At 39.7% G+C, this 16,115-nt stretch overlaps 1 protein-coding gene and 1 long non-coding RNA gene across 2 annotated transcripts; both read right to left on the minus strand.

The window, feature by feature from the left end:
* Positions 1-3,475: 3,475 nt before the first annotated feature.
* LOC141127267 (keratin, type II cytoskeletal cochleal-like) lies at positions 3,476-8,976 on the minus strand. Its single transcript, XM_073613546.1, has 9 exons — positions 8,244-8,976; positions 7,917-8,137; positions 7,739-7,799; positions 7,369-7,464; positions 6,806-6,970; positions 6,196-6,321; positions 5,809-6,029; positions 4,695-4,729; positions 3,476-4,607 (listed from the first exon to the last, which is right to left on the minus strand). The coding sequence occupies exons 1-9, from the start codon at positions 8,874-8,876 to the stop codon at positions 4,240-4,242; spliced, it is 1,926 nt and encodes a 641-aa protein (XP_073469647.1). The 5' UTR covers positions 8,877-8,976; the 3' UTR covers positions 3,476-4,239.
* Positions 8,977-9,979: 1,003 nt separating this feature from the next.
* On the minus strand, positions 9,980-14,703 carry LOC141127268 (uncharacterized). The gene is made up of 3 exons (XR_012241505.1): positions 14,462-14,703; positions 10,694-10,751; positions 9,980-10,330 (listed from the first exon to the last, which is right to left on the minus strand). It is a non-coding gene; the product is annotated as an uncharacterized lncRNA (long non-coding RNA).
* Positions 14,704-16,115: the final 1,412 nt, after the last annotated feature.

Below are 16,115 nucleotides of genomic sequence, written 5' to 3' on the forward strand. Positions count from 1 at the left end.
CACTGTATCCACTAGAAAAATATTTTATTAAGTCAAGCAATGAAAAAACTGAATATAAAACTGGTACCACATCACACAATAAACACTCACGCAGTGTGTAGTCACCTTTACTGCCGCTATTTGCATCACCGCGGCGTGTGCGCAGTGACACCGATGCATTGTGTGTGTGGTGGCGTAGCGGCACATGCGTGGTCGCGACTGGCCCACACGTGACACCACGGGGAGCATGCTTTAGCGGCCATGTAAAGCCAATGTTGTTTGGATACATTATATATTACCATCATTCATCCGCATTCTTCTTATTCAGTATGAACTGTGTGATCCTTTCATATTGATCATATGCAAGAATTGTTGCTTTGACAATTAGACATCCTGTTAATATGCAGGCATGTACTGGCCATCGGGACTACCGGGAGTTTCCCGGTGGGCCTATGGCTCAGTGGTCCGGTCAGGCGCAGTCCTGGAGCCACTCCGCTCTGACACTGAGCGTTTCGTGATTTTACTGCTGTCACCAAGGAGCAGCTGTCGACACTTGCTGGAGAGAGGATTAGGCTTTCTGCTCCCTCCAGCCTGCAGGGGGAGATAGACAGCCAGCAGACTTTCCTTCCTCTCTCCCCTTATTACTTGTCACTTATCACATGACTGAAGAGAGGAACGAGAAGCTGCCTTCAGAACTGTGAGTACACTTGGGAGGGGGAGGAGAGGGGGGACACTCTGATGTAAAGGGGGTGATGATGGGGACACTCTGATGTGAAGGGGCTGCTGATGGGACCACTCTGATGAAAGGGGGTGCTCATGGGGACACTCTGATGTAAGGGGGCACTGATGGGACCACTCTGATGTAAGAGTGTGCTGGTGGGGACACTCTGATGTAAGGGGGTGCCGATAGGACCACTCTGATGTAAGGGGGCTGCTGATAGGACCACTCTGATGTAAGGGTGTGCTGATGGGGACACTCTGATGTAAGGGGGTGCTGATGGGACCACTCTGATGTAAGGGGGCTGCTGATAGGACCACACTGATGTAAGGGGCTTCTGATGGGGATACTCTGATGTAAGGGGGCTGCTGATGGAGACACTCTGATGTAAGGGGGGCAGTTGGGGACACTCTGATGTAAGGGGGACATTGTAGGGGACACTCTGATATAAGGATGGCACTGTTGGGACACTCTGATGTAAGGAGGGCGCTGTCGGGGACACTCTAATGTAAGGGGGATGCTGTTGGGGACACTCTGATGTAAGGGGGGTGCTGATGGGGACACTCAAAATTAAGGTGGGCTGGTCTGGATGAAGTCCAGGGCCAAATTTTTGTACAAGTCCAGCCCTGATCATACAGGATTGCTCCTTTGTAGGACCATCAGTCCAGTACAACTGAACCCTGCACATATTCCCTTCCATTGGCAGCACTAGCCAGAAGGCAGGGTTTAACCAATTTACTCATTGTTTGCGGTCATGCACATGCCTATGAGGTGGACATTTGGCCTTTTATTAGCATGAGTGTTTATTGTGTGATTTGGTACCAGTTTTATATCCAGTTTTTTCAATTTATATTGAATATAATATATTTTTAAATATTTTTCTAGTGGATACAGTGAGTTGAATCAATTTATAAACACATTTCTACATATAAGAAGGTTGAGCTAAATCAGGCTTTTTATTCTCAGTTATTGTGTCATGTTATTTACCGATAGTTCCCATCTCATTTATACCCTACCCTGAATGGTGCTCAAAGGGTTACATTTTTGAAACATTATTAGGGGTAGTATCTTGAGAGTCATTAAAGCTTAGGGTGTGATACATTACATACTCTGACCAGTGGTGGCTGGTGCTCAATATTTTGGGTGGCGGTAAATAAACCTGCCCCCCTCACTCACACAACCGCCACCCTCACCCCCTGCGGGAGATGGACGGGAAGGTGGCGATCGGACGGGAAGGTGACGATCAGTCTGGCCTTAACCTCAGGAGGCTGCTCCTCACTTCAGGCTCCCGGACGAACAAGCGCTGCTTCTCCTCCCTAAGCTGAACAGGAAGTGGGTCCTGAGACCCGATTGGCCCGAGAGTCCACAGGAAGAGGAAGACATTAGTGAATATAATTTGCTAATGTCACACAAGTGGGTGGGCTCAGGGCGCAGTACTCTGCGCCCCAAGACCATCCTTTTTTTTAAGCCAATTAGAGCCACAGGCTCTATTCACGTGCTTAAAAAAAAACAAAAACATTGAACTCCATGAGTCCGGTACCCTGCATGTGGATTAGGGGTCTGGTGCATGGATTAAGGGTGTGGCGCCCCTGTGCCCCTAATGGAGTGTCCACCATTGCTCCTAAAAAGCGTTAATTTCCTCAACAGTTAGTGGTTGCTTTAATGGCATTTTTCTTTAAGGTAGGCCAAAATTATAGATTTATGAATATATTTTGTGTGCAGAAAAGCATATGTAATTTAAGAGTTTTATTTCCTAAAAATTATCATGTTTGAGGTTTATGCATGTCTGGAAAACTGTCATTTTTGGCATAGTAAGGCACTATTTTAGGAGTAAGTCACTACCACTGTGCAGCATAATCTAGCCACACCCACCATTTATGTATGACAGAATTCCTGTCAGTTATGTGCCAGTGGGTGTTCCATATATTTCACAATCTAAGCAACACCCTTGTTTTAGTATAAACCACTTGCCACTTGTCTTTAAGGGGTAAAGCACCTGTCAAAGCACATACAGTATGGGCTGTGGCTAAAGGTAGCTAAAAGACCATGTTGTTGGGAGACATCACAATTGTGATTACTGAATAAATGTTTTAGGCTGAATTGTTGCCTTTAAACCAATAGTCTTGTATCCATAGTTGGTCACATGAGCACAAAGGAATATTTCATTTTCTCTCCTCCTATATTCTCCATGAACTATTACTATTATTTTTTGAAGTGATGATATATAAATTATTTCTTTTATACCCTTATACCTTTGGACTTAATATAACAGTACAAAAAGTAGTGAGCGTGGTCAAAGTGCATTAAAGTGTATGTAAATCCAAACAATTAACTTTTTTTATTTTATCAAAAGTGTTTTGTTATATCTGCAAAAAAGTTGTGTTGACCATGCTAGAAATTTTGTCAGTGGATTACTTTTTGTGCACTCTGTCTGCACTGCCATTTTTCAGCTAGTGTTATGTTGAGTGAATGTTGTCACCCTATGGTAGGAAGTGTGTTACTGGCAGGATCACCAGGTGAAAATAAAGAAAAAAGCCTGAAAATAAAAAACAAATGCAGCTACAAATATCTAAAGACTGGTACACTCCAATATATTACATGTGTTATTCTTGGGCTTAGATACTCATTAATGCATTGAAAACAAATTAAATTTGAGTTTGATTACAAAAGGGCTTTTGTTGTACACTGATCTTAGGCGTATCAAATGACAGTGTAATTCACCAATACTACTATACTATACATTATTAGGGCTTCTTAAAAAAGTTGAAACACATCAGATTTGAAATCCACATGCAGTTTATTGAAGATATAAAGAAAAGACAAGAAATGCAAGCCTGGTATTGGATAATCCAGTAATGCATTATAAAGGATTTTATATACAACAAACACCCAGAAGTGATACCATCCATTACTTCACAAAACAAAGAAAAGCAGGTATATATAGGACTGGCTACAGCCAACACCTAGTGTAGAAGTTTTACTTACTTACAGGGAAACATTCAAGTGCAGTTACATTCTTACATGATACCCTTGACACATGATATCTGGTTCAATATTCTGCTTGGTGTGTGCTGTAGTGCAGTTTTCCTTTCATGCTAGAAACCTGTTCTTTATTACTTTTTTAATTAACCCATCAATGAGAACTATGCAACTGGACATACAAAGTAACATTTTGAGCCATTATATAACCATTTTTTTTTACTAGGATCTATGCAATATGAGGGCCATCATACTAGATTTTACCAAATGGGATGTTTAAGAATGGTCCTTCTGCTAAGTTTGTTAATAACCTTAGTGCAATTAGCCAATCAAAATCGTTCTGCATATAACCAGTTTACGGGTTGCTGTGATGGGGAAGCATAGATTGTAATTTAAACAATCAGCCATATCCTGAAAAACATAAGAGGACAGGACAAGACTAATACAACCGAAGATGACTATGGAAGGTCCTCTCATTTGAGCAGACTGACAAAGGTATAGTAAAGTTTGGCTTGGAAGGGTAGAAACTAGTGCTATGACAGTGGGGCATCTTAATAATAATATTAATATTTCCTGACTGAGCCTGATGTTGTTTTTGACACAGCCACTGAGGATCTTGAAGCAGATGATTGGCTGTAACCGCTGCTTGCTTGGCCGCCACCACTGCTGTATCCTCCTCCAACACTGTATCCACTTCCTCCTCCAACACCATATCCACTGCCTCCTCCAACACCATATCCACTGCCTCCTCCAACACCATATCCACTGCCTCCTCCAACACCATATCCACTGCCTCCTCCAACACCATATCCACTGCCTGCTCCACCAGCACCATATCCAGGTCCTCCGCCTGAACCATATCCAGCTCCTCCGCTTGAACCATATCCAGCTCCTCCACCAGACATACTTGAGGAACCTCCACCAACCACAGCTGGAAAGAAAAATAAGAGTTTTGTTTTCTCTTGCTTTAGAATACAGAGCAAGAATAACCGTAGTCAGAGAACCAATCTATACTTACAAACGCTCACATTGCTCTGTACATGTCCAGACATTCTGCAAAGGCAAACCAATGTTATATTGCAAATTATTAGGCTGAAATGGGTATCTTATCCATTGTAAAATGCATTGTCAATGTAATTCTCACTGACACTTGTTCTCCATTAACCTTTCCCTTTTTGAGGCAAATAATTGCTTTTTTGGGTTTGTTACCAACTAGTCTTATTAGTCCCTTTTGGAATGTTGAAATATAATCTTTTTGTTGTTATTTCTGTTTCTGTTCCAACTGGGAGAGTGACACACCCCTAATAAAGGCCTTAGTAGTTTGTTGGCTTGTGAACAAAGACCTCCAGGGTCACTGAGAGCGATAAGAATGTGTTAAATGGTTTAACACCTTAGCATGCACCAAATCTGAATAATTAGTTTTAGGTGACCTATCTCTTTATGCATCTAATCTAATATGTCTTTGATTACCATCTACAATTAATAACAGTTTTGCAAAAGTAAGACACTTCCTCATTCTAGTCATTGTCTAGTCAAGTTTTCACCATGGGGTGAAATTGTACTGCTTCTGTTGTTATAAATAGGATACTCTTTATTTAATTACAAATTTCTGATATCTATTCTGCTAAGATTTGCTAACCCTTACAATGCAATAGCTTGGGGGCATGGATTAGATCATTATATAACATCATCAGTGGCAGGGATGGTAGAGTTTAAAGGAAACAGACATAAGCTGTACATAAACCTTAGTGGACTAATAAAAAATACATTTAATGTAGACTTTCAACCACCCTAGAGGCAATAAAGCAAATATATTTTTGATTTTTTTTTTTATCCTATGGCTTTTTCAGAGCAATTACTATTTCATACAATGTCAGTTATTTTTGACTGTGAAGACATGAGATACTACTTTTTAATGGCCATAACCTTTCTCACACTGTTTTCTGTAAGGCTCAAAACATTGGGTCTAACCCTAAGAAACTGTCTGCTTACAACACCTGTGAGTCTCCTGCTAGCTGCACGAAGCACATATGAGTTAAAGACTTATCTATCCTGTTGCTCACAGCATTTGATAGTCCTATGGGAAACCTGTACCTGCTGTTTACATTTTAGGTGGATCATCTTGAACTCACCTGTCCTCTTCTCCTTCCAGCAGGAGTCTGTATGTGCAAATTTCCACATCAAGGGCAATCTTGACACTTAGTAGCTCTTGGTAATCACGTACTTGACGGGCTAAGTCTTCTTTGGCTTTCTGCATAGCAGCCTCAAGGTCAGCCAACTTCTTTTGGGCATCCTTCAGTGCGAGTTCTCCACGTTGCTCTGCCTCAGAAATGGAGGTCTGAAGAGCTAAAATCTGCAGAATATTACTGTCATTTTAGTGTCTGAATTTAGACTGAATGATCTTTATTTTGCTTAATTTGAATACAATTTTTGGCTCTTTTTGCAACACGGTTTATAAAACATTGTTGTATAATGAGACTTAAGCCTTGCAAAGAAAATAATACAATTTAACAAGATACCTGTTTTTTGACACTCTCAATCTCGGATCTCAGCCTCTGGATCATACGGTTAATTTCTGCAATCTCACTCTTGGTGCTCTTCAGGTTGTCTCCCTGTTTTCCAGCTGTAGCCTGTAGTTGCTGATACTATAATGAAGAAAAGCAGCTCCAAGATTACTAGTGTTAAAAATTTAACAAATGTAACAGTAAAGTTTTAAATGAAAAGAATAATGAAGTATGAGCTAAGGGGTTGTAGATGCAAATTCCTGGTTCCCTACATTTGCCATCCTTTATTACATGCATACCTACATCTACATACCTATCTGTCTACATGTTAGCCTATCATTTGGAAATTCAAATGTTTTTTATATATATATATATATATATATATATATATATATATATATATAGTTCCAGGCAACAGCTTCTAATAACGATATAGTAAAGGTGTATATGATCATCAATTTACATTTTATACATAACAATCTTTCTTAATTAATATTTAATAACTAGTTTCCTAAGTCTGAACTTGCATCGGCAAGTTATCCACACAGGCTCAGGCTACGGGGTGTGGTCTAATTACTTGTTGTGAGGTTCAGTGTAAGTGCAGAAGTAGATAAAATTAACTTACTTTAAGGGCAAGTAAGCCTTGTGTTTCAGCTTTGCTTCTCTCTGCAACAGCTTCATATTGTTTCTTTACGTCTCTCAGTATTCCATCAAGAGACAGGTCCCGGTTATTGTTCATAGATAGAATGACAGAGGTGTCACTTGTTCCTCCTTGTGCACTTTGAAGCTCCTGTAAATTACAATTACAAATCATGGATCAAATTAGATAAATCCAGAGACAACTCTTTATCCTCCTTACTTTGGGAGATTTCCTAAGGAGCAGGGCCCTCTGATTCCTACTGTATCAAAGTGTATTGTATTTGTACTGTCTACCCTGAAGTTGTAAAGCGCTACGTAAACAGTTGGCGCTATATAAATACTGTATAATAATAATAATAATAATAATAATTTCCTCTTTCTGTTGCATCTCTGAGACAGACAGCAAAGTGGAATTTCCCCAATGGTACATAGAAAGCAAAAATAAACTAGCGGGGACTTTACATTTTTCCGCTCAATAGAAAGCAAATAAAACATATTTGGCTATACATTTGCTTTAAGCATGTTTAAATATAAAGTAAGCATTCTTACTGCCTCATATAGCATCCTCAAGAAGTTCAACTCCTCTGTGCTCAAGTCAACCTTGACTTCCAAATCCGTTTTGCTCATGAATGCAGCATCCACATCCTGAAAAAGAACACAAAAACGTCTCGCTTTGCATGGCAGATTCACACCACAAAGACATGCTGGGTTCATGTAGAGCATAGATTTTCCTGATCTATATCTGGAGCGTAAACATAGCTAGAATGTATCTAAATCAAACTGGGGAACTTCTAGAACTGGTCTGAACTCAGCTCACCAAGAATACTGATTTTAGTGGGGTATATTTATAGTTTTTTTCCTTTTTTATCTTGGATAATATTACTGTGTGATCAATAGGATGTTAGCAAATATGTTTTACCTTTTTAAGCACCACAAATTCATTTTCTGCTGCTGTACGCTTATTAATTTCGTCTTCATATCTGCATAGACAAAATACGTTGACAGTCTAAAAAAACACTCTATCTTCCTTATTATAATATACATTTTTAAGCATTAAATCTAGAAATATGGACCGACAAATGACAAGGCATACATACCTTTTCTTGTAGTCTTCTACCATATCTTGCATATTCTTTAGTTCATTCTCCATACGGCCTTTATCACTTAATAGACTTTCAAGCTGCCTAGAAAGCAGGCTTATGAAAGCCTCAAAAATTGGTTCTAAGTTAGGCTTTTTTGAGCCACCTTTGTGCCCTTGCTCTTGTAAAAGTTCCCATTTTGTCTCTAGTACTGTGTTTTGCTGTTCCAGGAACCTAACCTGTAATCATAAAGGACAGTACTGTTAGTTTCCTTTGCCCAAGCCCACTAAGATTAACAAAAGATCAATTCAAAGCAGGAAATAATAAATTATTTACAACACTTACCTTGTCAATGAAACTTGCAAATTTGTTGTTCAAAGTTTTGATCTGTTCCCTTTCCTCAGTTTTCATTTTTTGAATGTTTGGATCTATTTCAACATTAAGTGGTTTCAAAAGGCTTTGATTTATGCTCACTTCCTGGATGCCACCAGGAGGACACACAGGGAAGCCGGGACCTCCTCCATGTCCTCCATGTCCGCCTGCACCTCCACCAAACATCCCTGAACCTCCACCAAAGCCTCCTGCGCCACCTCCTCCGCCACCACCACCAAATCCTCCTGCACCACCGCCATATCCTCCAGCACCACCGCCATATCCTCCTCCACCACCGCTATGTCCTCCTGCACCACCGCCATATCCTCCTGCACCACCGCCATATCCTCCTGCACCACCGCCATATCCTCCTGCACCACCGCCATATCCTCCTGCACCACCAAATGCTCCTCCACCATAGCTTGACACAACACGAACAGATGAAGCGACTGCAGTTTTCCTTCTTCCACCAAGGTTATGGAGACTTTGTGATGATGCACCTGCAGAATAAGAGCCACCTGATCTTCCTCCACCAAGTGAACAGACACTAAAGCCCTTGCTGCCTCTACTACCACCACCACTTTGCTTTTGCCTAAAGTTGTTCATAATGGCGTTTAAAAAGATCAAGTTTGAAGGAAACAAAAGAAACAGATAAGACGAAGGAGACTGGGCCCCTTTGCACTGAGAGACCAAAGCATCCCTTTTTATCTGTTTGAAAAAGTTGGGCTTGGTTGCATAGGTGTCTGGAGGCCAGCTTAATGCAATAGTGGGTTTGGCAAAGCTGGCAGCCACCCATCAATCTGCTAAACTGATCACACCTATGGGAAATATTGTTTCGTTTGCAATCCTCAGTTTATTTAATCTACATCAGTGTACCTGCTTGAGATGTTAATAGATCAAGAGTTACAGTGTATAAATTAAATTGTGTCCTTTATTTTTCCACTGTACTTTATTAAAACGATAAACCTTTGGGGATTTCTTACAAATATTATACTGTATTCATTTTTGATGTGTAATCTTAAAATACAGGAGAAATATTAGTTAATATATGTTTGCATTAAGTATACATATGGGCTTGTGATTTTTAGTTGATAAACCTGATTGTTGTAGTGTATTTATGCAATAATAGGCATAAAAAAATTTTGCCTATTTAAAATTAATTTATTTTGTTTAAGAATTGAATTGAATTAGAATTGAATGATGTTATCAGTACACAATACTTGACAAAATTAATGATTGTATACTTTCTAAAAATAGAATAGTATTAACAGCGCTTGCGATGAATGTTCATTCATGCTGATAATTAATCCTTAAGTGCTATAACTTTCCCTTGTTGATTTAAAATATTATACTAATGCAGTCAACCTATCCTCCTGGGGACTGTAGTATAAGACAATGGGAAACCTTAATTCTTGAACGGATTTTTGGCAATAATAAAGGATAAACAATAAAATAAAAATACAATAAATAAATAAATAAAGCTGTAAGAGTATAACAGTTGAAAGTTCAAAGCCAAATGAAATTCAAATGAAAAATAAGCAATTCCAGGTGCCCAGAAAATGTGCAGCATATAGTATGCACATCAAAAAGTGATTTGTCCCATGCATGAGTGAGATGATGATAGTATGAAAAGGCTTCTATATTGAATCCAATGTACTGTCCTTTAGGATGATATACCTCCACCGTATCACCTCGTGATCAGTCCCTTTAGTATAAATGCTTACCAGAAATCTGGATTTATTAAAGCCTATGATCTCCTTAGTTCTAATGGGTCGCTCTGGAACCGCTGCTGATCGTACTCCGTTATACTCCAGGTCATTCACTTAGCACCAAGGCATCATGAAAAACAATAGGGGAGACTCTCCATAGTGCAATATTGTTTATTAGCAAACAAGTGTCCCCCCCATCAAGAAATATGCTTACAATAATCACAGTTAAAATGAGCCTGTCACATCCATTACGTCTGCTCACCGCTGGTCGGAGTGCTGACGTACCGCCCACCTCGATGAGTCCCGGGATGACGCTAGGTTTGTGAAGCTGTAGGGTTGCGTGGTCACGCCCTTGACAAAATCAGTTCTATTAGTTTTACATACTTTACAAATATTGGTGATGTAAATGAATATTCTGCTTTGGAAATTAATTTAACAACACACTTTCACTTAGCCCATGCAGAGTATCTTAAAAGCCTACATCCTCCCACCCATTTATGATAACCTTTCCTGCACTCCACTGCCATTCCATTCCCTTGTTGGACCCGGGAGTCGAATCCTGTAAACAATCCTGTTGGGTGACATCGGTCCCATCACAGGGTTGATTTCATCATTATTCCCATAAGGATGTCTGGGCCTGGCAAATGGCAGTTCAGACCTGAGCACTACATCATGGGAGGAGGCCACTTTCCCCCCCCCCCCCCATCCCCATACCTGGAGGCACTGGTTGTTTGCACAGTCTCCAACAGAGAAAAAGAGTGGCGGGGGATCACTGCAAATGAGGACATAAGTCAATTAGTGGGATGGGCTGATAAGAGACTTTACCACTTTTTCCTTAATTTTCAAGGTGAAAAAGTCTCTTTAAATGATTTGTGGTGTCATTGCAACTAATAATATCATAGTGAAAATATAAAATAGGCCTTTTTTGACAACTTGAGGACCAGAACATCGTTTAAATGGGTTAACACCACTGTGACAATAAAATGAACAAAACAACATTTAAATTCTTCCAGAAAACAGTTATTGCCACTACTGTGTGTATCATTGAAACACAATGTAAAGTATATCATTATTTAAAATAAACGTGGCTCTGTATTAAGGAGCTTACCAATAAAAATGTGTTGATGTGAAAAGATAATATAGTGCTCATTTGAGTCACCAGTCAGGAAGCAATGACCGGCTACCCGAATGAACTCTATTTTATCCTTTCAGGAATTGTTGTCCAGTAACCTCCATTACTGTTACCATCAAAGCATAACAAAACTGATTTTGAAAGTTTGATGTTGAAAGCCAAAACCTTTTTTTTTTTCATTTTGGAAAAACAGTTAGAACCTCCGTCAGGTTTTCATTGCTGTCGGTGCTCTTTCTATCTGTCTTGGTGATCATTGTCACTGGGAGAGAAAGTAAATGTAACTATTATCATAGTAACAAAAATAGAAGAGAGATCTTTCAGTGACGACACCTGTTTCTCTCCCTTTCTGTCTTGTTCTGGCCTATATAATCATCTGTACAATGCCGAGAGAGTAAGGGCATTGTAACTCCTGTGCATATACACTGGTGTTACGTCACCAGTGGCTGTCCACTGAAGACAGAAGAAGATAAGTAGAAGCTAACAGCTGCAGTGACAAACTGATGGGGACTATGGACCTCGCATCGCAGTTTACTATAGGGTGACCAGATGTCCCCAGTTTTAGGGGAGAGTCCTTGATTTTAGGGGGCTGTCCCCAGAAAATATGTGTCCCCACTTTTGTCTATGGTTAAAAGAATGTGTCCCTGATTTCTGTGCAGCTTTTCTGTGATTGGCTTGATGCAGGAGGAGAGAGGGGAGGAATGTTTCTGTTCCCAGCTGTGTCCGGGGTTGTTGATGATGTCACATTATGATATCACGTGGTATACCTGTTCCCTCCCCTCCTGGCTTGTGAAGACTTTTTTTTGTGGGAGGTAAGGATATGGATTATTTGCTGCCTTACTGTTCTTTGTGATGGTGTCATGTAAGGCACATCTGGGCCTAGAGATGGTAATTCAACACAACACTAGGGTACAGGGCCAACACAAGGGGTTGGGCGAGCTTCCAGGCGGAGCAGCTTCCCAATGTACAGTGTTTTAATATGGAGGATGGGGTCAGTAAATCAGTAACAGTAGACACCAATGGCACTTTGTGACATTATTTTATGGAAATGGATTGTGACTAGAGAGCCCCGGTTCTAAATGCAGCTGGGGGCATGACCTGTGACATGAGTGTATTGGTAATTACCTGAACAGAGAGAGGCATGGGGGGGCTGGAGAGGTGACATGCTCCACTTGATCCCACAGACTCCTCCCCGTCCTGCAAGCATATGGTGCCTTCTGCAGCTGTACAGGTGCTACCACAGACTCTCCAGCAAATGGTAGACTGTGGATACAGTGCCATACCAAGATTCGATGAGTACATTTTAGGAAGGGGAGAATTTGTGCAAGCATATGGTGCCTTCTGCAGCTGTACAGGTGCTACCACAGACTCTCCAGCAAATGGTAGACTGTGGATACAGTGCCATACCAAGATTCGATGAGTACATTTTAGGGAGGGGAGAATTTGTGCTGGAGGATTTTTTTTTTATCATGGGAAGGTGGGGGATTGTATTGAGAGGGAGGAATTATTGTTTGGGAGGCATTCTGTGCTTTACTTACTTTTGGCTTCCACAGTGTGTTAAGCACTCTTGATCCAGAGAAAAATAGGTGTAGGTATTTTTTAACTGTATCCCTTTAAGTCCACACACACACACACACAGACACACACACACACACACACACACACACACACACACACACACTGGTACCACAATTTGACTACACCCAACATTTGGGGTAGTGTGCTTGGCATGCCACTATTATCCACGCCCCCTGTTGCTCCCATGCCCTATCCTCAATAAAAGGTGGGCATGGTCAGGAGGGTATCCCCGGATTTAATTTTGAAAATCTGTTCACCCTAGTTTACTAGAGGTATGTATGCCATAATGTGCAAAAAAGGGCAAGAACTCTAAAGGCCAGCAGCACATACAGTTCCACTTTAAGCATTCATTAACTGTTCTTTTTTTATGTAAGCATGAAGGCACCATTATCAAAACTTCACTGGGATTATTATCACTTTGGTAATTTTGTCCATTCTGGGAATAGAGAAATCAAAGATTGCTGTTAAAGCGTTAATATTGCGTTATACATTTCATATATTGTGTGGGGCCCTGAACCTGGAATATTTTGTATGGGAAGTTCACATATTCTATCCACCAAATAAAAAGTAATGCAAAGTTATGGTCCCTATTTAAAGATTAAGATGCAAAAGATCAACGATCGACTAGTTAGTACACTGATAATCATCCACAATCTAAAACAAGACCACGGGCCTAGGGAAATGCTGATCAGATTTGTATCCATGTGTCTTTGGATAAACAAAAGATAAGCTCAACACAGACACATGATTAGACAGACACAACCAACATTATCAGTGTTTAATAGACATGTGCATTTTAGAAATGTTCTTTTTGTTTTGTTTCAGATGCATCCGTTCATCGAAGGATTTCGTTTTGTCATATTCGTTATTTTGACCCGATTCGTTTTTGGAATATTTGTCTGGATGGAATGGAAACATTTTGCAGTTTTTCTGTAAGATTGCTATATTCAATATATTATCGAATCGGACGGATTTGAAGCAGAAGGATTCTATATTTTCTGAAGCTAGTTCAACCCACCAAGAGAAATGGCATGGACTGATTTGACTGGCGTCATGTACATCCGAAATAACAAATGGAACGAACTTCGATCCATTCATTATCCAAATCCAAATTACTCAACAAATTTAAAAACTCAATTAATTAAATGAGCCCGAACTACTATACATAGTATACTATACATCCAAATCTCAGAAAATGAATATTTAATCACAAAACGAAACAAAACAAAATGCACATGTCTAGTGCTTAACCAGTTTGTGAAGATTGGACATGCAGATTAGAGTCCTGATTTAGGGTCCTGGCTGATATACCCAGGTCACGGAAACCATGGAGATCGTATTAGTGTGTGTGTACAGTATGTAGCACTACTACACACACCTTTCTTATTGCAGGAAGACCTGTATGTTTACTTCTAGCTGCCAATATCTCAGAGTACACATGTCCCTGACTAATTAATAATTATGTTCCCTAGCTGCATCTTATTAGCATTTATTATTCTATGGGAGGTAATATGAAACTTGATTAAATCTTCTGAGAACCAGAAGCTAAAATGCTTAGATGAGAATATTTGAAGGCAAGTTTCTGCTGAGATAAGCAATTTATCAGAGGAAAAGTGTACTGATGGTTTCAGCAGAACAAAAGCCAGTAAATAAAAAAAAAAAACAAAAACAAAAAAACAAGAACACCATGACCGCACAACATAACCTACTGTGTTTTCTCTGTCTAGAAAACCAGATTCTCTTTACACAGAGAACCATAAGGAGTCAGCACTTACCTTCCACCTGTCATTCCCATTCCTATTGGTTTACAGATTTTTCAATATTTAACCAGTGACAATCTTCCGGTCTCTTGCAAAGCAAAGAGGTGAAAACGCGAGCTAAGCTGTCACGAGAGAACAACACTGGCACGTAATGCAAGAACAACAATTGTCCCCATCGTACAGCAGTACAAATAATTTTGGCATCAATGATTCAGTCTACCTACTGCAGAGATGCCCTACCTAACCACTGGCCAGCGAGATAAAGTTCAGAATCTGACAATGTTTGGGTCCTTGAGGTTACTGAAAAGAACACTCATTGTCTAAAGGAAGAGTATTTGTAATCTTAAGGTGATAGAAAGCAACACAGTACCCTTTAAATTATTGTAACCCCTCCAGAAAAGTATACAGTATATTTTCTGAAAGCAGAGACCCTGGAGAATAAAATGGTGGTAGTTGCAATTTTTTTAAGCCACACAAAATTTGTGGATTTGTTTTATCAAACACATATTTTTGGGCAAAAATACCCTAAATTAATTTTAGTGCAAACAAATACAATATGTAAAGGGCACCTGATTTGGTGAGGTAGATTTTGAAGGTTGATAAAGCAGCTTAAGTGTCTAGCCCTTTTAGTAAGTTAGGTAGGGAAATTATTGGGCATAAAATGAAAAAGATCAGGTAATCTGCATACGCAGGAATTTTTTTGTTCCCCAGATGATTTGACAAGGCCAGCAATGTTCTCTAATTAAATCTAATCCCTAATGTGCTCTAATCAAACACAAAAAGTGATTTGGGATGAATATAAATATGCAGGGGTAAAATGGATCCCTTGTCTGGCCCAACTGAAGATAGTAAAGTACTTAGACCATGGGGGGTGATTTACTAAGAAGAAGGCACTGCACCAGTTCATATATTAATTGGTGCGCAGGAAAAGTCATTAATTGAACGTGCAAATCGGTGCACATTGAAGCGCAAATAGTGATAATAAATACTCGCATATGTAAACTGCAACTGTCGCTAGGGTACCTGCGGTTTTCTCATTGATAATAGCGCATGCCCAATACAATTGAGTAATTTCATCTCATTGGATGTGTCTGGTTAGGCAATTAGTAGATGTTCTCAGTTAATTAACCCTTTTGATGCTAATCTCATTCCTATCACTTCTAATATATCTTTGAAATGTGTTTTTTTCTTTTTTTACCCAAATCTTTCAATACATTACAAAGAACAGAGAATAGTTTCTAAACCTAATAAATTAATTTTTTTATATCTTGATCTTTAAAAGGTGACCATACACTGCAATCAGTTAGATCTTAAATAAATTAGATTTAGTGCAAGAGCCTGTTTGATTTCCTATAATGTGAATTAATTGTTCAAGTGTGTCTTCCTATTACCTATTTTGCCTAAATATCGAGTTGTACAGAGATTGGCCAATCAGATTGCATAGTTCATGACCATCCTAAGTGCCAAATTTGGAATGTAGATGTGCCATGACCCACTTGTATTTTCCAAACAATAGTTCTTGGGCATTATACAAGGCACATGAGAAACCACCTTTTTTCACAACATGCTAGAGTGATCAGGAATCATCAAACTATGGCTCTGCAGCTGTTGAGGAACTACACATCCCACAAGGCATTGTAAAACTCTGACATTCACAGACATGACTAGG

Source organism: Aquarana catesbeiana, linkage group LG02 (genome assembly GCF_042186555.1).
Source record: "Aquarana catesbeiana isolate 2022-GZ linkage group LG02, ASM4218655v1, whole genome shotgun sequence".
Taxonomy (NCBI): Eukaryota; Metazoa; Chordata; class Amphibia; order Anura; family Ranidae; genus Aquarana; species Aquarana catesbeiana.